At 48.6% G+C, this 24,901-nt stretch overlaps 2 protein-coding genes across 4 annotated transcripts in view; both read right to left on the reverse strand.

The window, feature by feature from the left end:
- The window catches only part of RARS1 (arginyl-tRNA synthetase 1), a 34,173-nt gene extending 33,251 nt beyond the window's left edge, over positions 1–922 (reverse strand). Inside the window, exon 1 of one of the 2 annotated variants that reach the window (XM_005295709.4) lies at positions 386–922. In XM_005295709.4, the coding sequence (XP_005295766.2) occupies positions 386–508 (123 nt within the window). In that variant the 5' untranslated portion in view covers positions 509–922. The remainder of the gene's footprint in view (positions 1–385) is intronic. The other variant, XM_065554880.1, reaches the window with a different exon arrangement.
- A 7,126-nt stretch (positions 923–8,048) lies between these two features.
- The window catches only part of WWC1 (WW and C2 domain containing 1), a 172,570-nt gene continuing 155,717 nt past the window's right edge, over positions 8,049–24,901 (reverse strand). For both annotated transcript variants that reach the window (XM_008179581.4, XM_042850783.2), the window contains 2 exons: positions 11,191–11,312; positions 8,049–10,594 (listed from right to left, as the gene is read on the reverse strand). In XM_008179581.4, the coding sequence (XP_008177803.2) occupies positions 10,528–10,594; positions 11,191–11,312 (189 nt within the window). In that variant the 3' untranslated portion in view covers positions 8,049–10,527. The remainder of the gene's footprint in view (positions 10,595–11,190; positions 11,313–24,901) is intronic.

Below are 24,901 nucleotides of genomic sequence, written 5' to 3' on the forward strand. Positions count from 1 at the left end.
GTGTGACTTCACCACCAAAGACCCACAGCCAGGGCACTGTGCCATCCCCACAGACCCAGATTCCCCTTCCCCCGGGCCTCAGAGCAGCCTGCCTACCCCGCTGCCAACAGACCCCGCCCCCCGGCGGGTGCCACTGGACCCTCCCGGGCCGCGGAGCAGCCTCCCCATTGGACACGCCCCGCTACGAGCCTCCCACCCACTGATCCCTTGTGCCAGGAGGACCCGTGTCCCTCACCAGCCCCCGGGGACAGGCTGCGGGCGGCGCGGCCGGGCTCCCTCCCTCCAGCCCAGGAGGGAAGTGGGGGGGTGGGAACCAGAACAGCCCGCAACATGGAGCCACCCGAGCTGGGGCGAGCGTCCTTCTCCCGGGGGAGGCGGGGCTAACCTGCTGCAGGAGCCGAGCGGAATATTGAGCCACGTGAGCCTCCATCCTCACCGGGGCCCCGGCGGCTGGGCAAAGCGGAAGCGGAAACAGCAACGCGCCGGAAGCGGAAGGAACGTGCAGCATGGAGACGGGAACCCTCACGTGGGAGAGAAAGGGAAGGGGCGGCCCCACGGCTCGCTCCGACCCTGAGGCAGAGCCAGCCTTGCGCACGCGGAGCCGGGCTGGAGTTTAGTGCGTGTCCCACTGCGCTGCTCCCAGGAGAGCGGGACCGGACCCGCCCCGCCGGGCAGGGGGTGGCTGGGACTACCCCTGGGCTGGAGCAGAGGCCGCCCTCCTTCGCCAGAGGGCAAGGCGGGTGAACGCTCTGAGCTGCCGACACCATGTAACCGTGGCCCACGTGCGCACAGGCACAGCAATGGTTTGGCAGCTCAGTGGAGGATCTGAGCGTGCAACCAGCTGCGCGGTGGGCACTGAACGGTCCCCACAGGCGGAGGGCAGCAATTAGTGCCCTTCCGCCAGAGCCTGCCCCTCTTTACTAAAGATTGCCTGGATGCCTGCCTAGTGTGGAGTTGTTTGGAAATAGAGGCTCTCCCTGTTTTCCATGGGGTGCGCTTTGATTTTTAAAAAAGCCCAGAGTAAGTGAGTCCCAGGATTTTAGAGGCATGGCTGGTGAGGAAATATCTTTTATTGGACCAACTTCTGTTGGTGAGAGAGACGTGCTTTTTAGCTACACAGAGCTCTTCCTGGGGCCTGAAGAAGAGCTCTACATACGTGCAAAGTTTGTCTTTCTCACCAACAGAAGTTGGTTCAATAAAGATATTTCCTCACAGGCCTTGTCACGTTGACTCCAGACAGGTGATCACCAGGAGCTGTGAATGCAGCGCCAGTCACCACCCTCCTTCCTTGGAGCAACGACTCATTCAACTGAATGTGCTGTGCTGTCATGTAGTGAGCATAAATAAACTGATATGGTATAGGGGAGATAAAGTGGGTGGGTGAGACGGGATGAGCTGCTACAGCAGAGTCAAGGAGGAAGCATTTACAGAGCAGAGGGGAATTTGTCATTGGGAGGCTGCATCTGGAGATTCATGATTACTGCCATACCTGGGGGGGAGGGATAGCTCAGTGGTTTGAGCATTGGCCTGCTAAACCCAGGGTTGTGAGTTCAATCCTTGAGGGGGGCCACTTAGGGATCTGGGGCAAAAATCAGTACTTGGTCCTGCTAGTGAAGGCAGGGGGCTGGACTCGATGACCTTTCAAGGTCCCTTCCAGTTCTAGGAGATGGGATATCTCCATTACAAGAATTCCCCCGAGTTCCAAGTTTAGGAGAGCAGCCCTGCTCAGTACAGCAATAGTCCACATACAATGTGTAGTGTTACTTCCCTTATTTGCATAACTGCTTTAATACGACATGCTTATTGATGCTTCAGCATTGAAGCGCCTCTGCACAGCACCACTCTCCAGGCCCACCGATGGTAATGGCAAGGGGTGTGATGGATATTTGGTTGCACGAAACAATAAGATTTTTGTCCCCATACCATAGGTAAGAGTATAGGGCAATGGCACTGAATATTGTTACTATACTGCTACAGGCAGTGGTAGTTTTAGCTGACATCTCAGTGCTGAGAGTAATAAAGGTATAGAGAACACAGCTGCTGCTAGCACCATGAAGCCACCTGAGCCCATATACCACTAACCTGTTTACTGCATTGGTGTCAGCCAGTCTTACCAGGGAGTGGCATGGGATAGTGTCCTACCACAAAGGAAGAAATAAGGCAGCCATCCCTAGAAACCTTTGGGAGAAGATTGCAGAGTATCTCTCTGAAATTTCATTGAGGTTACAAAAGACATCCCTATGTGCATAAATAAGATGTTCTACATAGCCCTCCCTGACACACACCCAGCCTAACCCAACAGCAGAATGAAAAATAGATGCCAACTCTACCTCTATGTGTTGTACTTAAACCTCTTCTCATACAAGTAAAACAGTGAGAAGTCAATACCTGTGTTTGTTAACTGGGGGATGGGCTAGGCCAGGGGTCGGCAACCATTCAGAAGTGGTGTGCCGAGTCTTCATTTATTCACTCTAATTTAAGGTTTCACGTGTCAGTAATACATTTTAACCTTTTTAGAAGGTCTCTTTCTATAAGTCTATAATATATAACTAAACTATTGTTGTATGTAAAGTAAATAAGGTTTCAGAATGTTTAAGAAGCTTCATTTAAAATTAAATTAAAATGCAGAGCCCCCTGGACCGGTGGCCAGGACCCGGGCAGTGTGAGTGCCACTAAAGATCAGCTCGCGTGCCGCCTTCGGCACGTGTGCCATAGGTTGCCAACCCCTGGGCTAGGCGCTATCTTTTAAACCCTGTAAGGAAGAATGCATGCACACACTTATCAGGGTCCCTTTCCCTTCTTTGGGCTCATCTGTGCTTGTGTGCTGGGACTGGCTAGATCAGTGGTCCCCAAACTGCAGGACACACCGTCTCAGGGGGTCACGGAGGAATGTTCAGGGGGATGCGGTAGGGCCAGGGCCAGCAGCCACAGGGGGGAGGGAGGGAGGGCCACCCAGCTTCGCTCTGGCCCCAGCCGAGGCCCGACTCCTGGCCATGGCTCCACTCCCGGTCGTGACCCCAGCCGTAGCTCCAGCCCCAATCTCAGTTCCTGGGAGGAGGGGGAACACAGACAGATTACATTATGGGTAAAGGGGAGCCATGACAATCAAAAGTTTGGAGACCACTGGGCTAGACAGAGATGGAGTCTTGAACAGGTCCGAGCTTGAACCCCCTGCTGCATTTTCCCTCTCCTCTTCTTCCACCTCACTGCTCATGGCAGGGGTCTCTGCTCCAAAGGTAGAAACCAGGGGTCTCAAACTCAATTTACCTTAGGGCCGTCCTCAAATCCTCCCAATGGGACAATGTCGTCACTGAAGATGGTGTTTACACCACTTTCCCAGCCTGTTTCCCACCCTTTTCCCTTGCTCCCTTGGCCTCATGCTGCCCCGGCTACGTTGCCTCCATGGCTGACTCCGCCCAGCAACTAGTGATGATATCTCTGTCCCTCTCCCCACAGCCAATGGTAGCTGCGGGGGGGGCAGCACCTGTAGCAGACAACTGGCAGGGTGGCTGCATGGTCTCTCCTAGTGTGACCAGAGAGCAAGTGTGAAAAATCGGGACGGGGTGGCGGTAATAGAAGCCTATATAAGAAAAAGACCCAAAAATCGGGACTGTCCCTATAAAATCGGGACATCTGGTCACCCTAGTCTCTTCTTCGCAGCTCCATCAAGCTGCCTGAAGTGAATGACACATTGCGGAGTGCAACCCCTGGGAGGGTCCCACCATCCCACGAGCAGCAGGATGGAGCAACATTGGGGGGAGGGGCAAGTAAATCTTCTGCCCCCTCCCCCAGCCGGCAGCCAAAAGGGCTGGATGAAAGAACTTTTTTAAAAGTTTCTGCGAGCCGCGGTGGGGAGGTTCTTGGGCCGCAGATGGCCCGCGGGCTGGGACTTTGAGACCCGTGCTATTAGGGTGACCAGACAGCAAATGTGAAAAATCGGGATGGGGTGGGAGGTAATAGGAGTCTATGTAAGAAAAAGACCCAAAAATCAGGACTGTCCCTATAAAATCGGGACATCTGGTCACCCTACCTGGTATAAACAGTTGTCTACAGAGTGTCGGTTAGAGCTCCGCCAAGTATGGCATGCAGCTTGTTGTAAAAGCAGCAGGTCTGCAGGCTCAGTGATAGATCTATTGTTCCCCTCCCCGGCCTTGTGGCATGCATGGCGAAGTTCCTTCGCTTTCATGTGGCACTGCTGCTGATCCCTGTTGTACCCCTTTGCCTGTATCCCCTATGCAATTTTGCTCACATTTCTACAGCTGGTGTGTAGTTGTGCTTGCACAGCCTATTCTCCCCACAGGCCCAGGAGATCCAATGCCTCCTGTCTGCTCCAGGCAGGAACATGTCTAATGCATGGAGCTGGCATGGTCTGGTGGGCAGTTTCACACAGCTAGGCTGAGCTCCTAGGCCTACTTGCCAAGCTGGGGAGTCAGGAAAAGGCATTTCAGAACACATGGAGGACTTTAAGGTGAGGTTGGCTTTTGGTCTCTGTGGCCCATGGGCAGAGGTGAAAGTAAGACGGTATGGTCTGGCAGCCGGGCTCGGGCAGTGATTTAAAGGGCCCACAGCTCCTGCCGTTGCGGGGAGCCCTGGCATAGGTGTCGACTCCGTGGGTGTTCCAGGGCTGGAGCACCCACAGGCAGGGCCGGTGCTACCATTAAGGCGAACTAGGCGGTTGCCTACGGCGCCAAGATTTGGGGGCACCAAAAAGCAGTGCTCCCAATTTCCCCCCCACGGCAGCTCCCCACCCCCCTGGCCCGGGGAGCCTGCCGCAGCTCCCCACCCCAGCTCACCTCCGCTACGCCCCCTCCCACAGCATGCCGTCGCTGCTCCACTTCTCCCGCCTCCCAGGCTTGTGGCGCCAATCAGCTGTTTGGCACCGCAAGCCTGGGAGGGGAGGAGAATTAGAGCGGGGGCGGTGGGGAGAATTAGAGTGGGGGCAGCGTGCTCGGGGAGGAGGCGGAGCAGAGGTGAGCTGGGGTGGGGAGTGTTCAGACCAAAAGGGGCTTGTGGTTCTTTAGGGGTTCTCAGTGAAGGACTGAGTTGAATGACCCAGGACGAGGAGAAATGGATATAACTCAATTTTATTATATGATAATTATAATAAAATGTTAATTTTATGAATTCTTATTAACTTGCTACTATACTATGTAACAGATTTTAAGCAACTATAATTACTATGTAACTAAATTTGTAACACTTGCAATTATTATGTAACTAACTTTAAAAAGTACTTACAAGATAAGGGAAAGGAAACACATTAACAATTGAGGCCTTTTTCAGTCTAACCACAGTATAGGGTAACAAGCAAAGTAACCACAAAGCAATGATCGTTAACTAATTACTTACAACCATGCAGATAACAGCAAGATAGGAGAGCATATACATAATGAGTTTGAGCGGGCTATACGACTCGCGCTCAGGCTGGATTGGGGAGCGGGAGGGTCAAGCCCAAATTGATCAGACCTGGACTAGCCGTGACGTAGATTAGTTTTCGGGACATCTCTAATTGCTATACAGGGGCGACTAAGTATATAGTTTTTGGAAGTGAATGTGGCACACGTTGATTGTTTTTTTAGTGCCCCACTGTCTTCCCCTTATTAGGAAGAACAGTACAATACGGAAACTGCAGAAATGGCTTTTTGTGTGGTAACACTAGGGACAGATCCCTCATAAGTTTCCTGTGATAAGCACTATGCCCTAATAAGGTCATGCAGTCTATTGGGCCTCTTTCCTGGCTTCTGGTCCGCTGTGGGGTTGCGAAGCGGCCTGGCCAAAACGAATGGGGGCGGGGGGTATACGCTGTATTAACAGGGAGCTGCCGCACGGCTCCCTGGGCCAGGGAGGAACTGCCGCGGGGGGGGGGGGGGGGGGGGAGCTGCCGCAGGGCAGGGGAGGGGGGGGCGCCTAGGGCGCGAAACTTCTTTGCACCAGCCCTGCCCACGGGGAAAAATTGGTGGGTGCTCTGCACCCACCGGCACCTCCCGACCCAGCTCACCTCCACCTCTACCTCCTCCCCTGAGCACGCTGCCATGTCCTGCTTCTCCCCCTCCCTCCCAGCACTTGTGCCACGCAACAGCTGTTTTGCGCAGCAAGCGCTGGGAGGAAGGGGGGGAGGAGGAACGTGGTGCGCTCGGGGAAGAGGCTGGGCCGGGGCGGGGATTTGGGGAGGGGTCTAATAGGGGCAGGGAGGGGGCAGAGTCAGGGGCAGGGGGCGCAAGCACCCACTAGGGGCGGCTCTAGGCACCAGCAAAGCAAGCACGTGCTTGGGGCAGCCCATTTGCAGGGGCGGCAGGGATCCAGCATGGGAGCTGAGAACCAACAGGGGCCCCTGGGAGCTGTAGTTCGTTGGTTAGCTCCCTGCCTATAGAGCCAGCCCTGGAGCAGAACTACATTTCCCAGCATTCCCTTGGCCACTACCAACAGGAAAGAGCGGGAGGGAGTGAGGAAGCTGAGACCTCATGCTGTAGCCTGCTCTGAATGGAGAGCTGTGCTGTGAGTAGAGATTCCATATTTTAACATTAAAAAAATAGGACACTCCACGGGGAGGAAGGGTAGCCCCACCCTGCCCCCATCCACTCCCTACAAGTGCTGGATTGCTGTTTTCTACTACTGTTTCCGACTTGAAGGAGACAAGGTAGAGATCTAAAATTTAAGCTTTTGTTTAGCTAGCATAGTTAAGAGGGGATGTATCAAAGACTAACATTTCAGCTAACTGTTGGCATTTTAAGAGTACAATAATTACAAAATAGTTACATTGCAATTATTGAGTAACCACACTGTGTTTGTTTTCAATATGTAATTACCATTAAATCAGATAGCCAGAAGGTTGCTTATATTACTGATTTACATATTCCCCCTTTGCGGAGTTCATCAATATATGTACTATTGGAAGGCATTTATATTAACTACATTGTATTTTTACTAATTGTTCTAAGTTATAACTGGGAAGGTCACTATATGTGAATCAGTGTTGAGTACAGAGGTATCAAAGGTATTACAGTACTCATATTACAAAGTGACCCTTTTTATTCCACCACTTTCTTAACTCCAGTCAGTTTTGAAGGTCACACCAAAAATCAATGCATAAATTGCTATACATGATCTAACTACAAGTAAAACATATCAAATCCCTATACAAAGTTCATTCTTTCTACATATTACTTCATTATCGAGCAGTGGGAGTCTTTTAAGATCCTCCTGTCAAGAGACTTCAATGAAGAATGCTGTGTCAATTGAGTGCTTTATTAAGCGGGTTGACTCTGCCTAACTAACACATCTAATCTAGCTTTAAGATTTGTCTATAGTTCTCAACACTGTAGTATTAAGTACATGAAGCACTGAGGACATAGGTGCCGACTCTGTGGGTGCTCCGGGGCTGGAGCACCCACGGGGAAAAATTGGTGGGTGCTCCCACCGGCAGCTCCCCGCCCCCCCACCCCAGCTTACCTCCGTTCCGCCCTGCTTCTCCCCCCTCCCTCCCAGCACTTGGCGCCGCGAAACAGCTGTTGGCGCCTGTGACTGAGGATACCGATTTTAAATGAAAGCTACAGGGTTGAGCTGAATAAGACTGTTAAACTGAGCACTTCCGAGGTTTGGAATGCATCTGGCATGCTTTGGAAGCTAAATACAATTGTAAGATATCTATGACCTAATGAACAAGCCACTGTCCAGGTCCAATTCCCACTGAGCAGGTCCACCAGTCGTATTTTTCTTCAAAGGATTCCTCACTCTTGTATCCCACTGTGAGGAGATTCCACTGAGTGTTTGGCAGAGAGAGTATTAAAACCCTGTGTCCAGAAGTCTATGGGGAACTATGCCCAGACATCCAGGGCCACTGTTGTTGTTTCCTCTAACATATAAGATTTATATGTTAAGTGTCTACATGAAAGTCTATCTCCTACTTTACATTATAGTTAAATACAATTTCTGAGGAGTAATCTTTTTTAAAGACTTGATGCAAGTTTATTTTATTATGACCACTTAAAGTTAGTTCAGAAACATCCCCTATTCCCACCCCAAACATACAAGTGTGTAGACCAACTATGTAATTTTGTAATATTTTTAATTACCATTAATTCTGACAAAACCATTACAGTATACATAGGATAACAATGTATAGTTGTTGCCTATTAAAATGTTTCATACATAGAAAAATAGTATATACATCAAGAGACCTGCATTTTAAAAGTATTTGTCAGCTTTAATGGACAGAGACTAATGTAATTTAGTCTTTATTCTGAACTTAATTGCATTCTCTCCCCAATTCCACCCCACCATAGTAGAGTCATTACTATAAAGGTGGTTTGCAAAGGTTAGAAGTTTTTGAGAAAATAAAAAATTAGCACAATAAAAACCATTCAAATCAGCATTTTCAAGTTAAATTACCCCAATATTATATAACAAAGCAGGTAGTAGTTTGATAAAACTTAGCTATCAATTACAGTAATTCTGGACAAAGTAGTCACATCTCTTTTTCATAATTTTCTAGAGTACGGCAATATGGTAGATGTTTTTTAAAGCAGCATTATTCAAGTACTCAATACTAGGTAATTTACTACAAAATTATAAGATTTTAAGATCTTTTTGATTTTAGCAGCAATACACCAAGTTTCATAGTTTATTTTTACTGACTGGAAATCCATTATTTGACATAATATAATCTTTTACAAACAGCCAATAACAAATCTGAGAAGTGAAATGCATTGTATTGACCTGGCGGAGGGCCTGATATAACTCCCATTAAAATTAATGGAAAGACTCCATTGAATTTAATGGGACTTTGATCAGGCCCTAAAATTATCAGGTTTTTTTCCCCCCACTCCTACAAAACAGTGCAACTTGTACAGCTAAAAATTTGAATTGGATTCTTGGTAGTACAACACTGGGTCAAATTCAGCACCGGGATGCAGCTCTATGACTTCAGCAGAGTTACACCTTCTCACACAGGGGCTAACATATACATATTAGTATGTAGTGCCCTCAATCTGCAGAGAGTCTTATTTACTTAGAACAGTCCATTTTTGTAGAACAGAGGGTGTAAGTTTACTCACTTAAGTCTTTTTTGTATCATATAAAACTGCCAGTGCTCTATTCTGTGGAGCGCCTGTTCAGTCACCAAAAGCTCCGAACAAATTAATGATCCAAAGGAATGCATACAATTAAACTTCGTGAGAAGGAGTTCAATCTATGGGAGTGCAGAAAAAATAAATAGTATCTCTAATACTATGGAAAGCATAATCTCTTGATACGCTGGATCCAAACTTGCCATTTGAATGCTCCAATTGGCACTTGGGATTAAAATAGACTGAGCAGTTCAGCTCTTACTAAACACCCGTATGTGGATTGAACACCCACACCTGAAAGCTGGGCTCAGAGTCACACAAGCATTAAAGACTAAACTGTCTGCAAAGATGAATTAGTGACAAAGCTGTCAAGTATATCATGCAAATCAATTTGGGATGTGCTAGAAAAGACGGGATGGTAAAACACTGGTGCTTTCACATGTTTGCTTTGTATATTTGTATACATATATTAGTTGCTTTTTCTGCATTATTATTATTATTATTATTTTAAACTGTAGAAAAATAAGTAATAAAATATTCCTTAAGCAACTGTAGGGACTTCTCTTTATATGTAAGGACAAAAATCTTTAAAAGTACCTGAATGACTTTGGAGCCTAAGTCCCACTGAGTTACTTGCTAAAAAATACTCTGAAAATAGAGTTTAAAAATGGTAGAATAGCTATCCCTCGTTAGTGGATTAGAAAAGGAATGAGTTAGCTGTGCCCCACTTGATGGGAATAGTTGTATTAAAAAAACAAAAAAGAGAAAAAAGGTAAATTCATCCAGAAAGCTCACTTTATTAAAAAAAACCTAAAATTGACTTATGTTCCATGTAGCCCTCCTCCTACAGCAGTGGTTTCAATGGGCTTTTGGAATTGTAAAACAAACAGATCCATTATAAACATGATCTGAAAATACAAATCTCAAAAAAGTGCAAGTATTTCAACTCCACACCCATTTTTATGACCTAGCAGGAAATGCAAACACTTCACAGCTCAGAGTATTCGTTCACAGCACTTTAGAATCAAAAAAATGGTTCCCTGCATTCTCTATATTGTACAAAATATTAACTAGGAAGAGTTTGATGTGTTATAGCCATAGAACATAGCAGTGAGGTTCCTTCAGATTTATTTTATTGCAGTAAAACCTCTAAAAGGTAGAGCTGTACAAAATAAGTCTAAATAGAATATTATTTAAAAACAGCACTTCAGGCTGCATTTGTTCTTATTTAAAATTCTTTCCCAAAAATACATTCCTAAATATACAAACTATACAATCTTGTCACTTTAATGCTGGTTTTTCTAATGATAGAACAAAACTAAAAAAGTCTTTAGACATTAAAAAACCGACAAAAGCTCTAATGTACAAATGACTTGGTACCTTCATAATACCACATAAATAACTTCAGCAAAACCAAACTGTATTTATGGAATGGTCAGGGAAAACAAATACTTTATGGTGATCAAACATCATCTGCAGAGAGGGTTGGAATGTTTATCCTCGGTCGTGTGAAAAAAGCCATCTTCTCTCTAAAAAAGAAGACCACAGTTAGTTGTTAATATAATAAAGAATCCACCAGAGATTTGGACTTTCTAAGAGAAGAATGACTGCCCAGGCGAAAGACTGCCCAGGCAACTGATACACAAAAATAAAAGCCCCATGCTTCACCACACACAAAACACGCCTCTTATTTACATTTCAGAGATAGGCATTGTAAGTGGTTACAGTAAAACTAACAAAACTGTACATGTTACAAAAAAGTGTCACTTTGCAACTATCATACCATTTTAGGTCTCATAAGTGTGTTACAATAAGACAGCCACAGGTAATTCATTTATTAAACAAAGGGATAGACAAATTAAGCAGCATGGTGCTACTGCCTGATAAGGAAAATATTGGGATCCAATCCTGTTCTCATTAAAATCAATGTGAATTCTGTGGATTTAAATGAGCACAGGATTTTAGTCTTGGATAAGAAAATGCAGATCTCTCTAACTCAGGCAGCACAGTAACTGTCTTTTGTAAAGGACACTTACATTTGTGGTGAAGTCAAGTTATCCAAAAGAAAAAAAGGTAGATTTTTTTTTTGCAGCAATAACTTTCTCCTCTTTAGAGACATTCCTACCTGAATGACTGTACCTCCAGGGGCTCCTTACGACTCTGTCCTCGTAGCCTGTGTACATCCTTGGCAGCTGCTCTCATCATTTTATCCGCTTTCAGCTCACACTTGTGTTCTGTTTTCTCAGCCTAATTGAGTGATGAAGAGAGTGAAACCTTATGAACAATATAGAAGATACCAATTCATTCTTCCCTAAACCAACAAGCTCATGTTATGTTAACAACGTTATTTCATTTGTATGTTGAAGAAGAGAAATAAAGGCATTCCGGTGAGATCAACTATGTGAGGCCATAAACCATAGAAGCTGGAATAAGATTTAATAGGAGTTTTCCACCTCTAATATGCCCATTCATTATGAATACAATGCAGCCCTTCTGCAATGTCTATTCCAGACTATTGGCTGGAATTGTGGTTGCTGACCCCTGGGCAACCCCTCTGTCTGGGGTTTGAGACAAGCAGATCAGCTTCGATGAGCATCCAGCAGTACCCTCAGCAGCTCAACCCCAAAAGCCCCCTGCATGCCAGCCTGTTCAGAGCCAGAATGAAACCCTTGCACAGCAGATGCAAAAGCCCCCCTGCACATCAATCCTGTCTGCCTCAATTCCAGCATAGGGGCCCCTGCAAAGTCTGTGTGGTGTAGAGGGAGCCCTGAGCGCCTGGGTGGACTTCATGCAGAAGGAATAATATAAGTCAATGGCACAATGTGTGTGTGTGTGTGTGTGTGTGTGTGTGTTTGATGTGGCATTTACAAGATTATGAAGCTGAAGTAGAAGAGGGATGAGATGTGTGCCTTTCATATGAAAGAGGATGAAAGCACTGTGCCTCCAGATGTGCTCTCTCTGGACTAACCTGGGGAACTAGTTAAGATAAAGAAAAAAAAGTTGAAAGTTTAGCTAACAATTAGAAGTCTATCATCAAAGGGATTATCATAATCAAATAAAGAACAATCCCATTTTTTTGTGAAATTGCCAGAAACCTGCCCACTTTGCTATTACCTCTACTTCAGCTCAGCTGCTGAAAAATTGACAGTAAGTAAGTAAGAAATGCGTGTAAGAGGATCTTGCCCACATGCTCAGGGTCTAACATGCTTATTTTTACATAACATGATTTTTAAACCTTTTACACTGTGTATCAAGAGATCCCTTCCGCAGGCAGCTTTTAAAAACAACAAACAACAACAACTGAAATATGTCTCTGTGCATGGTTGATCCAAAAGGCTCTAGCCAACCAAGCATCTCAGGGCAAGATCCTCTGACCAGACATATTTCTGTTGTTGTTTGTTGTTTTTAAAAGCTGCCTGCGGAAGGGATCTCTTGATACACGGTGTAAAAGGTTTTAAAATCATGTTATGAAAAAGATGCCTTACATGCATTTCTTACTGTCAATTTTTTAGCAGCCGAGCGATGGTTCTTCAGAGGACTTGGAGATTTTGGACACCAACAGCTCCGAAGGACCGAGCGGTATGGGCCCGATCTGTTTTTACCCAGACACAAAACCAGATGCTCCACAGAATGCTGAAACAGCGGGGGACACTTATTCTATAGGCCTGTACTATCTAAAGTTGAGGGAGAAATTAGGTATTAAGCCGCTGCGAGTTCATAACCGTAAAACCATGATGCGTGCAATTGTGCGAACGGCTGTGCACGGAATCATCAAGCACTGCCTGAGAGACAAACAAAATGAGGATTGTCCTGGGTGCGCCATAGATGCCCCTGGTCAGAGGCATCATGCCTGCGTGTACTGGTCTTTAGATGATGTGAATTATAAAATTAAAGAAACTAGCAGTAGTTTGTGTATGGAGAGTATGTTAAATATCATCACGCTGGGATACGCGCTGCAGTGCCTTAACCCAGAAACATTTAGCTCTAGGGGCAAAATTGGTGGACAAAGTGACAGAGGCCGAGGATCCAAATAGCGTTTTAGAGGAAATCATCAAACCGACAGATAAATGTTTAATGCAAAATGTTGAACATCTTCTTCATTCAGCAAATTACAAAATCTTGCTAAGAAAAAACACTAACAGTTAAGAGAGTGTTTTGGAAACAAAACAGGCCATGTTGTAAAATAAAATGTCAGTTGAAAATAACTGTGTAAAGCGTGTTTTTATGGAGTTCAAGGGATGTGGGGTTTGTCAAAAGGGCGGTAGGTTGCCCCCATAGTATACGCGCAGTTAGGTTACAGTTTGTCAACAACAACAAAAGGTATATGAACGGCCTGTTCCTCCAACAAAGGCCCAACCACCTCGCCCAGCCCTGGTGTTTGTGCATGGGGGTTATAGGCTCCCTATGAAAGCAAAGCAGCCCCAGAACCCCTCTTAAATCATACCATCTTCCGCTTCGGCTGCACCTTTTCATTTCCTCCCCGCCCAGGCCCTCTGCATTAGGACTTAATCATAGCCCCTCTGATTTCAACAATGTCTCAGGTCTCTTGTCTACTGTTTCATATTATTTAATGCTGTACATCATCTAGGGTTACAGTTTGCATAAAAGTGTTTTATAAAAAAACAAAATATATCCTCTAGGGGCTTAGACAAGATAATGATCAACAAAATTGTAATTATTGTTTTGCAGACCTTGCTACAAGTATCTTTTAGCTTGTTTTTGTTAATATTTCTGATAGGCCATAAGATGGGGGAGATAATACCTCATAAAGTGGAAAAGTGCTTCCAAATGATAAAACGCTTGCCCATGCTAAAGCATAACAACTAACACAGACAGGCTGCCTACAAAACCGTTTCACTAAAAGAGTTATCAACATGCCCCCTAAAACTCAGGAGAGCTTTCTTACCCCCATGGCCTTCTCTCTGTGGCTCTGGCTTTTTAAAAAAAAATTGATTGTCCCTGGTTTAGATTTTAAAAAACATTGAAAAAGAAGAAAGAAAGAAAAAAAAAGGGGGGGGGAGAAAAGTGTGTGTGTGTGTGTGTGTGTGTAGAGAGTGGGGGTGAAGAAGGCTCCATATCTCTGGTAAAAAACAGCTAACTTTTTTTACATAAGCTAATTTTTCTTGTGTTTTTTGTATAAATCCAAACTTTAAAAAGCAATCTTGGGGTTTTTTTTAATTAAAACACATATGTAAACTCCCCTCAATTGCCAGTTTTCATATTCTTACCCATGAGTTGTTTTGGTACTTTAAAAACACTATTTTTAAAAGAACAGGCTAGTATCTTAAGCCATTTTAGTTCACTAAACTTCTACAAAATATCCCTAAGAGGGGCCTTGTTTTGTTACAGCTCAGGCAATACTGCTTTTTCATAATAAACTTTTAAAAAAACATAATGCTTCAAATAGGCCTCACTGCATACAGAATATCCTTTAAAAAGGTCATGTTATGTTACATCTCAGTCAATTCTGTATTTTCGTTTTAAATGTTAAAAACCTTTATATAATGAAACACTGCATGTTTAGCAAGTGTTAAAAGTATGGGGGGAAAGTCAAGGGGTGAGGGTATTCTTCAGATAGGCTATCTCTAAGCTTCACGCAGTCACAAAGCAGTGGTTTTTGTCTTTTAAAATCAGTAAATGGAATAAAATACTTGTTACAACTTTCATAAAGTATCTTTCAATGCAATCTCGCCATTTTTTTTAAAACTTTAACAATGTTTTAAAAAAAGTTAGAAAAGAAGTCTGTGTAAAAAAACTAGGGTTACCATATGTCCGGGTTTCCCCGGACATGTCCGGCTTTTGGGTCTTTAAATAGCCGTCCGTGGGGAATTTGTAAAAAGCTAAAAATGTCCGGGATTTCCCCCCAGATGGCTATTTAAAGACCCAAAAGCGGCTGACAGGGCAGCCGCGCTGGGGGAACCGCGGCAAGCCGGCGCCACTCACCTTTCCTCCTTGGGCCAGGGCGCAGCTGAGAGCTCCTGGCGCGGCGGTGTCAGCCCATGGGGCCCCCCGCCTGGCTGACAGGAGCCTGCAGAGCGCAGCCCTCCCCCTGCCCGGGGCACACAGACAGGCAGCGAAAAGGTCTCGCTCCCCTGCGTGCTGCAGCGGGGCGGGGTTTGTAGACTTTGGCAGAGAGCCCCCCCGCTCCTGCCCCCCTCCCCTTGACCCGACCCAACCTTAGGAAGGAGCCAGAGGGACTGGGAGGGACCTGGCTCCCTGGCAGGTCTTTCTGTGGGGGCTCCCCTCAGACCCACTGCCCTCAGCCCCCACCCTGACCCTGTTCCCTCAGCCTCCCCCGCAGTGTCCCCCGTGTGTCCCCCACCCTCAATCTACTGCCCTCAGACCCTCTGACCCTTTTCCCTCTGCCTCCCCCACAATCCCTCCCCTCCCCCCGGATCATCTCACCCTGCATGGATGTGGAAATCTGTCCCAGATTCCAGGCTGTCGTTAGCCCCTGGGGCAAAAGATCAGCAGAGGTTTCCAAAGGGAAGTTTGCAGCCTTTGCTCAGACCCAAACATTTTCACTTAAAAAAAAAAAAATACCCAAACCCATCCTGACACCCATCTGCTCTGTCCAGATTTGCTGTTATCCCTGTTGAGGCCAAAGTGGTTTGAAAAATTAAAAATCCTTGACACCATTGTGTTGCTTCCCCCTGTGTTGCTTGTTAATCTGATGGACCTGCCAATAATGAATAAAGATGAATGCCCTGGGAGCAATGTGTCAGGCAGACAGTTTGTCAAGTAGGAAAGTGAATGCTGAAGCCCTCACAAAATGCAGAGGCTTTTCTTAACCTGAGAACTGAAAAAGAGCCAGATACCCTGCATGGGTTTGAAAGTGACAAGAGCCTAGCGACTGACCAGAGCAGCGCCAGGTTTGAAGTGACGAGGAGGGTCTGTGTCATGAAGTCTGCATTTCCACTGAGGACTCTTCCATCGCCAGGGTAGCGCTGTTGCAGGTCTGCCGCCCAGCACAGCAATGCTGTGAGGTGCCAGTGTAGACCCGACCCACTGCCCTCAGCCCCCACCCTGACCCTGTTCCCTCAGCCTTCCCCGCAGTCCCCCCTGTACCTCCCATCCCGAACCCACTGCCCTCAGTCCCTGCCCCCATTCCAACAGCCTCCCCCACAATCCTCCTGCTCCCCCCAACCCACTGCCCTCAGCCTTGTCCTACCCCAAAACTCTTCTTCAGCCTCCCGTCATCCCACCCCCATCGCTCCCCCTGCTGTCCCACCCCCTCAACTTCCCCCCATTCCAGTCCTGCTCCTCTCTGTCTCATCCCTTCAGACCCTGTCCCTCTCCCCAACCCCCCGACTCTCCCCAGCCCAGCCCCATTGTCTCCCCCGCCCCGCCCCACCCCACTCTACACAGCTCTCTCTACCCTGTCCCATTCATGCTCCCCTCAGCCCCTACCCTCCTCCCCCCATCCCAGTCCTGTCCCATCCCCCTCAGCCCCCCCAGTCCCAGTCCTGTCCCCCTCAGTTCCTCCACCCTTAGGGTTACCATATTTTGTGCCTCCAAATGGAGGACACTCCACGGCCCCCGGCCCCGCCCCCAGCCCCGCCCACACCCCTGCCCAACCCCGCCCCCTCCCCAAAGTCTCCGCCCCCTCCCCTGCTTCCCGCGAATATTTGATTCGCGGGAAGCCTGAAGCAGGTAAGGGGGCCGTGGGGGGAGGAGGCGCGGCCCAGGCTGGCCCCCCGGCGTTTCCAGCCTGGGTCGGCTCGGGCCCTGGGGTGCCGGCCCCGGTCGACCACCCCCGGCCCGCCCAGCACTGCCGGCCCCCGGCGGCCCGGCGCACCCCCCGGCTCCTGGCTCCGCCGGCCGGGGTCCCCGCGGGCCCGGCCGACCCGGCTCCCCGCCGGCCGGGGTCCCCGCGGGCCCGGCCGACCCGGCTCCCCGCCGGCCGGGGTCCCCGCGGGCCCGGCCGACCCGGCTCCCCGCGGGCCCGGGTCCCCGCGGGCCCGGCCGACCCGGCTCCCCGCCGGCCGGGGTCCCCGCGGGCCCGGCCGACGCGGCTCCCCGCCGGCCGGGGTCCCCGCGGGCCCGGCCGACCCGGCTCCCCGCCGGCCGGGGTCCCCGCGGGCCCGGCCGACCCGGCTCCCCGCGGGCCCGGGTCCCCGCGGGCCCGGCCGACCCGGCTCCCCGCCGGCCGGGGTCCCCGCGGGCCCGGCCGACCCGGCTCCCCGCGGGCCCGGCCGACCCGGCTCCCCGCGGGCCCGGCCGACCCGGCTCCCCGCGGGCCCGGCCGACACAGCTCCCCGCCGGCCGGGGTCCCCGCGGGCCCGGCCGACCCGGCTCCCCGCGGGCCCGGCCGACCCGGCTCCCCGCGGGCCCGGCCGACCCGGCTCCCCGCGGGCCCGGCCGACACAGCTCCCCGCCGGCCGGGGTCCCCGCGGGCCCGGCCGACCCGGCTCCCCGCGGGCCCGGCCGACCCGGCTCCCCGCCGGCCGGGGTCCCCGCGGGCCCGGCCGACGCGGCTCCCCGCCGGCCGGGGTCCCCGCGGGCCCGGCCGACCCGGCTCCCCGCGGGCCCGGCCGACGCGGCTCCCCGCGGGCCCGGCCGACCCGGCTCCCCGCGGGCCCGGCCGACCCGGCTCCCCGCCGGCCGGGGTCCCCGCCGGCCCGGCCGACCCGGCTCCCCGCCGGCCGGGGTCCCCGCCGGCCCGGCCGACCCGGCTCCCCGCGGGCCCGGCGGACCCGGCTCCCCGCCGGCCCGGGGGACGCGGCTCCCCGCCGGCCCGGCGGACGCGGCTCCCCGCCGGCCGGGGTCCCCGCGGCTCCCCGCCGGCCGGGGTCCCCGCGGGCCCGGCCGACCCGGCTCCCCGCGGGCCCGGCCGACCCGGCTCCCCGCGGGCCGGGGTCCCCGCCGGCCCGGCCGACCCGGCTCCCCGCCGGCCGGGGTCCCCGCGGGCCCGGCCGACCCGGCTCCCCGCCGGCCTGGCTCCCTGCCGGCCCGGCTGACCTCCCGATTTTCCCGGACATGCCCGGCTTTTGGGGATTTCCCCCCGGACGGGGATTTGAGCCCCCAAAAGCCGGACATGTCCGGGAAAATCCGGACGTATGGTAACCCTATCCACCCTGCTTCCCCTGGTCCATTCCCACACACCCACCGACTCCCTCGACCTCCCTCCCCCCAATCCCACTGCCTGGACCCACCCCCGTCCCACTCAGGACATGCATGAAAAAGAAGCAATGGGCTTAAATTGTAGCAAGGGAGATTTAGGTTAGACATTAGGAAAAACTTCTTAACTGTAAAGGTAGTTAAGCACTGGACAAATTACCTAGAGAGGTTATGGAATAGCAGTCATTGGAGTTTTTTAAGAGGTTAGACAAACACCTGTTAAGGATGGTCTAGTGTTGTTATTACTCAGTCCTGTCTCAGTGCAGGGGTTTGACTAGATGACCTGTTGATGTCCCTTCCAGTCCTACATTTCTGTGATTCACACTGAATTGCCTTGTGCCGCTGTCTAGTAGTAGTGGCACACAGTTCTCTGACATGCAGGTTTATAAAATTGTAGTTAATATACAGTTTAGAGCATAGCTGTTTTAAAGCTCTGCATGTTCAGACCAACTGAGCTGAAAATTGTGATCTTGTATTCAAAACTATTAAGATGTGGGCTGAGATAAAATCAGCATGAATTGCTCAACAATATCAGTGGAATCAACATTGCGCTGCTATATATTGTAAAACATTACAGTGAAATCTTGCAAGTATTACATAGCAGGCCGCCTTGCCCAAGTGGTAACTAAACATAACGTTTTCCTGTTTCAACATTCTTAACTTGTATCTCTCCTAGAAGTTTTTTTTTTTTTTCAAACACTGAATGCTGCTAAGTTATGAGTTTTAACAGTTTTTTTTCTTTTAAACCACAGCACTGAATGTTATTCTAAAATTGTTTTCCAAATATTCTTAAACTCCCAGTTTATCCCCCACTGATGTTCATTGTGAAAAGTACTGCAGATCTAATAATAATATTTGGCACTTTTGTAATTCACTGTCCAACATGTGCCCTCCTCTGGTGGATTTTTAGAGGATAACTGTATAGCTACTAGCTAAGGGAGTTATATCTTGAACTCAAGTAGTAGAAGCTCATGCTTTTAAGTCTGGATGGCTCGGGTTCAATCTTTGGTGACTAGCTATGATGGAGGTTGCTACACTTATAATCCCTTTAATCAGAGGTTCTGAATATGCTTTCTTGTAGGCAGAACTAGCCTATAGTTAAGCAACCGAAAATTTAGAATGGGAAGTGTTGAAATGTTGGGAAGCCTTATAATTTTGCCAATCTGGAACGAACATCCCATCTGAGGGATGGGGGCGGGGAGAGAGGAGAGTGAGACAGGACCAGGAAACGGGGACAAGGAATCCAGAGTGGTAGTGGGGGGCAGTTGAAATCAGATGAGGAGCTGGGGCAGGTTAGACAGCAATAGGATAGACATAGACTGGAGGGGACAGGGAAGAAGGGTCTTTGACTACTAGAGACCACTCCGTTCTCTGAACATTTGATTCGCGGGAAGCAGGGGAGGGGGAGGAGCAGGGCGCGCAGCGCTCAGGGGAGGGGGCGGAGTCAGGGTGGGGACTTTGGGGAAGGGGCGGAGTTGGGACAGGGCCGGGGGCGGGGAAGGGTTGGGGCGGGACCGGGGCCCCTTGGAGTGTCCTCTTTTTCCAGGACTGCAATATGGTAACCCTAAAAAACCAAGCAAACTGGAGGAATAACCCCTAGAGCCTTGCTAAGGCAGACTATAGTGCATGAAGCACTGGTTAGCCTAATTAGTCTTATCTGTTTTTAAAATGTAACGAAAGCTCCAGCTCCAGCCTGTGTTGTATTATTTTAATAAAATCTATGGACCCAAAACAAACAGGAGCTTGTACCTGTGTCTCAGCACATGGGTTGCAAACATTTAAAAACAAAGACATTCTAATAATGCAACAAAAAAATTCATACTTCATCATACATCTAAAAGCCCTAGGAAAATAAAAGCTTACTATAACTTTCACATGGATTTGTTAAAAAGTGGGGAGGAAAATAAACTTCTCTCTAATCCACTGGATTACAAAATAAGAGGGATATAAACTAGCTGTTACTAAAGTTCTGTGGTTTTCACTCAGGCTTGTTTTCTGCATGCTCTTTTTTTTTTTTTAATTGAAACACGCATGTAAAAATGTTAAATAAAGGGCTCTGTCTTCATATAGGCTTGTCTTTTAAAGTGTTTATTCCTTTACAAAACTTAATATAACTTTCACTTGTATTTGTTAAAAAGCAGGCAAAGAAGCAGCCTTCTTATCTCTGATCTACTGGCTTACAGAGGCTGTTTTTGCTGACAGCTGCTTTGCTGCAAAAGCCTGCTGTTTCAAACTGTCCTTACTAAAAAAAATGACCAGTGCTAGCCTAAAACCTAGGGGAAAACTTTTTTATCACTATACATTACTTTTATAAACAGGTTTTCTGTGTTTTTAACCCTGGGTTGTTTCTGCATGCTTACATTTTATTAAAACACTTATGCCAATGGGGCTAAATAAAAAAAAAAGTGTCTTCAGGTAGCCTGTTTTTCAAAGGGGTCTTCTTTTCTAATCAATTCAAAAGGCTGTTTCAAGCGGTTCTCACTAAAAACCTTGGGGGAAAACTTTTTCTTAGTAAGGGTTTTGTGGGTTTAGGACTGGGGTGCTTCTGCATGCTCTTTTTATTGAAACACCCCTATAAATAAAGAAATGTGTCTTAGGTAGGTTTGTTTTTTCATGTCTTTATTTAATAAGTTCAAAAGAGGGGGTTTTAAACATTACATTAAACTAGGTTCACCGGGGGAAGGAGACCAAAGCCCTGAGGTAAGTGGGGAAATGGGATCCTGGGAGGAAGCACAAGCAGGAGAGCGCAAGAGGACTCCTGTCTCATGCTGAGAAAGAGGGACGATCAATGAGTTATCTTAAGTGCCTATACACAAATGCAAGAAGCCTGGGAAACAAGCAGGGAGAACTGGAAGTCCTGGCACAGTCAGGGAACTATGATGTGATTGGAATAACAGAGACTTGGTGGGATAACTCACATGACTGGAGTACTGTCATGGATGGATATAAACTGTTCAGGAAGGACAGGCAGGGCAGAAAAGGTGGGGGAGTTGCGTTGTATGTAAGAGAGGAGTATGACTGCTCAGAGCTCCGGTATGAAACTGCAGAAAAACCTGAGAGTCTCTGGATAAAGTTGAGAAGTGTGAGCAACAAGGGTGATGTCGTGGTTGGAGTCTGCTATAGACCACCAGACCAGGGGGATGAGGTGGACGAGGCTTTCTTATGGCAACTAGCAGAAGTTGCTAGATCGCAGGCCCTGGTTCTCATGGGAGACTTTAATCACCCTGATATCTGCTGGGAGAGCAATACAGCGGTGCACAGGCAATCCAGGAAATTTTTGGATAGTGTAGGGGACAATTTCCTGGTGCAAGTGCTGGAGGAACCAACTAGGGGCAAAGCTTTTCTTGACCTGCTACTCACAAACAGGGAAGAACTAGTAGGGGAAGCAAAAGTGGATGGGAACCTGGGAGGCAGTGACCATGAGATGGTCGAGTTCAGGATCCTGACACAAGGAAGAAAGGAGAGCAGCAGAATACGGACCCTGGACTTCAGAAAAGCAGACTTTGACTCCCTCAGGGAACAGATGGGCAGGATCCCCTGGGAGAATAACATGAAGGGCAAAGGGATCCAGGAGAGCTGGCTGTATTTTAAAGAATCCTTATTGAGGTTGCAGGAACAAACCATCCCGATGTGTAGAAAGAATAGTAAATATGGCAGGCGACCAGCTTGGCTAAACAGTGAAATCCTTGCTGATCTCAAACGCAAAAAAGAAGCTTACAAGAAGTGGAAGATTGGACAAATGACCAGGGAGGAGTATAAAAATATTGCTCAGGCGTGCAGGAGTGAAATCAGGAAGGCCAAATCGCACTTGGAGTTGCAGTTAGCAAGAGATGTTAAGAGTAACAAGAAGGGTTTCTTCAGGTATGTTAGCAACAAGAAGAAAATCAAGGAAAGTGTGGGCCCCTTACTGAATGAGGGAGGCAACCTAGTGACCGAGGATGTGGAAAAAGCTAATGTACTCAATGATTTTTTTGCCTCTGTCTTCACGCACAAGGTCAGCTCCCAGATTGCTGCACTGGGCAGTACAGCATGGGGAGAAGGTGACCAACCCTCTGTGGAGAAAGAAGTGGTTCGGGACTATTTAGAAAAACTGGACGTGCACAAGTCCATGGGGCCGGATGCGCTGCATCCGAGGGTGCTAAAGGAGTTGGCGGGTGAGATTGCAGAGCCATTAGCCATTATTTTTGAAAACTCATGGCGATCGGGGGAGGTCCCAGATGACTGGAAAAAGGCTAATGTAGTGCCCATCTTTAAAAAAGGGAAGAAGGAGGATCCGGGGAACTACAGGCCACCTCAGTCCCTGGAAAAATCATGGAGCAGGTCTTCAAGGAATCAATTATGAAACATTTAGAGGAGAGGAAAGTGATCAGGAACAGTCAGCATGGATTCACGAAGGGGAAGTCGTGCCTGACTAACCTAATTGCCTTCTATGATGAGATAACTGGCTCTGTGGATGAGGGGAAAGCAGTGGATGTGTTATTCCTTGACTTTAGCAAAGCTTTTGATACGGTCTCCCACAGTATTCTTGCCACCAAGTTAAAGAAGTTTGGGCTGGATGAATGGACTGTAAGGTGGATAGAAAGCTGGCTAGATCGTCGGGCTCAACGGGTAGTGATCAATGGCTCCATGTCTAGTTGGCAGCCGGTTTCAAGCGGAGTGCCCCAAGGGTCGGTCCTGGGGCCGGTTTTGTTTAATATCTTTATTAATGATCTGGAGGATGGTGTGGACTGCACTCTCAGCAAGTTTGCAGATGACACTAAACTAGGAGGCGTGGTAGATACACTAGAGGGTAGGGATCGGATACAGAGGGACCTAGACAAATTAGAGGATTGGGCCGAAAAAAACCTGATGAGGTTCAACAAGGACAAGTGCAGAGTCCTGCACTTAGGACGGAAGAATCCCATGCACTGCTACAGACTAGGGACCGAATGGCTAGGTAGCAGTTCTGCAGAAAAGGACCTAGGGGTCACAGTGGACGAGAAGCTGGATATGAGTCAACAGTGTGCTCTTGTTGCCAAGAAGGCTAACGGCATTTTGGGCTGTATAAGTAGGGGCATTGCCAGCAGATCGAGGAACGTGATCGTTCCCCTTTATTCGACATTGGTGAGGCCTCATCTGGAATACTGTGTCCAGTTTTGGGCCCCACACTACAAGAAGGATGTGGAAAAATTAGAAAGAGTCCAGCGGAGGGCAACAAAAATGATTAGGGGTCTGGATCACATGACTTATGAGGAGAGGCTGAGGGAACTGGGATTGTTTAGTCTCCAGAAGAGAAGAATGAGGGGGGATTTGATAGCAGCCTTCAACTACCTGAAGGGGGGTTCCAAAGAGGATGGAGCTCGGCTGTTCTCAGTGGTGGCAGATGACAGAACAAGGAGCAATGGTCTCAAGTTGCAGTGGGAGAGGTCCAGGTTGGATATCAGGAAAAACTATTTCACTAGGAGGGTGGTGAAACACTGGAATGCGTTACCTAGGGAGGTGGTGAAGGCTCCTTCCTTGGAGGTTTTTAAGGCCCGGCTTGACAAAGCCCTGGCTGGGATGATTTAGCTGGGAATTGGTCCTGCTTTGAGCAGGGGGTTGGACTAGATGACCTCTTGAGGTCCCTTCCAACTCTGATATTCTATGATTCTATGATTCTATACTTTAAAAAGCGCATTTTAAAATGGTTTATAGCAGGGGTCGGCAACGTTTGGCACACGGCTCGCCAGAGTAAGCACCCTAGCGGGCCGGGCCAGTTTATTTACCTGCTGACGTGGCAGGTTTGGTTGATTGTGGCCCCCACTGGCCGTGGTTCGCCGTCCCGGGCCAATGGGGACGGCGGGAAACGGTGGCCAGCACATCCCTCACCCGCGCCGCTTCCCGCCGCCCCCATTGGCCCGGAACGGCGAACTGCGGCCAGTGGGGGTTGTGATCGGCCGAACCTACCGCGTCAGCAGGTAAATAAACTGGCCCGGCCTGCTAGGGTGCTTACCCTGGCGAGCCGCATGCCAAACGTTGCCGACCCCTGGTTTATAGTATGTGTTGTTCAGCTTTTGTTACAGGGTCCTGGTTGTTTAAATAAGAGCAGAGCAGGGCTTTGCTGCAGCTTCACAGTTTTTAATAAAAAATAACCCATGTTAGTCTAAAATCTAGGGAAAAACTTTTTTATCACTATACATTACTTTTATAAACTGGTTTTCTGTGTTTTTAAACCCTGAACTGTTTCTGCATACTTACATTTTATTAAAACACTTATGCCTAAGGGGCTAAATAAAAAATGTGTCTTCATATTGGCTTGTCTTTTCAAGTGTTTATACCTTTACAAGACTTTCACCTCTCTCTTTTTTAAAAAGTGGGGGAAGAAACAACCTTCTTCTCTCTAATCCATTGGTTTACAGAATAAGGGAAATATAAACTGGCTGTTACTAAGGCCCTGGGGTTTTAAACCTGGGGTGTTTCTGCCTGCTCTATTTTATTACAACACACCCTGTAAATAAAGGGATGTGTCTTCATATAGGTTTGTCTTTTCAAGTGTTTATCCCTTTTCAAAACTTAATGTAACTTTTACTAGCATTTATTAAAAAGTTTGGGGAAGAAGCAGCCTTCTTATCTCTGATCCACTGACTCACAGAGGCTGCTTTGCTAACAGGAGCTTTGCTGCAAAAGCCTGTTGTTTCAAATTGTGCTTACTAAAAAATAACACACGTTAGTCTAAAACTTTTTTGTCACTATACTTT

The sequence above is a fragment of the Chrysemys picta genome, chromosome 8 (assembly GCF_011386835.1).
Source record: "Chrysemys picta bellii isolate R12L10 chromosome 8, ASM1138683v2, whole genome shotgun sequence".
NCBI lineage: Eukaryota > Metazoa > Chordata > Testudines > Emydidae > Chrysemys > Chrysemys picta.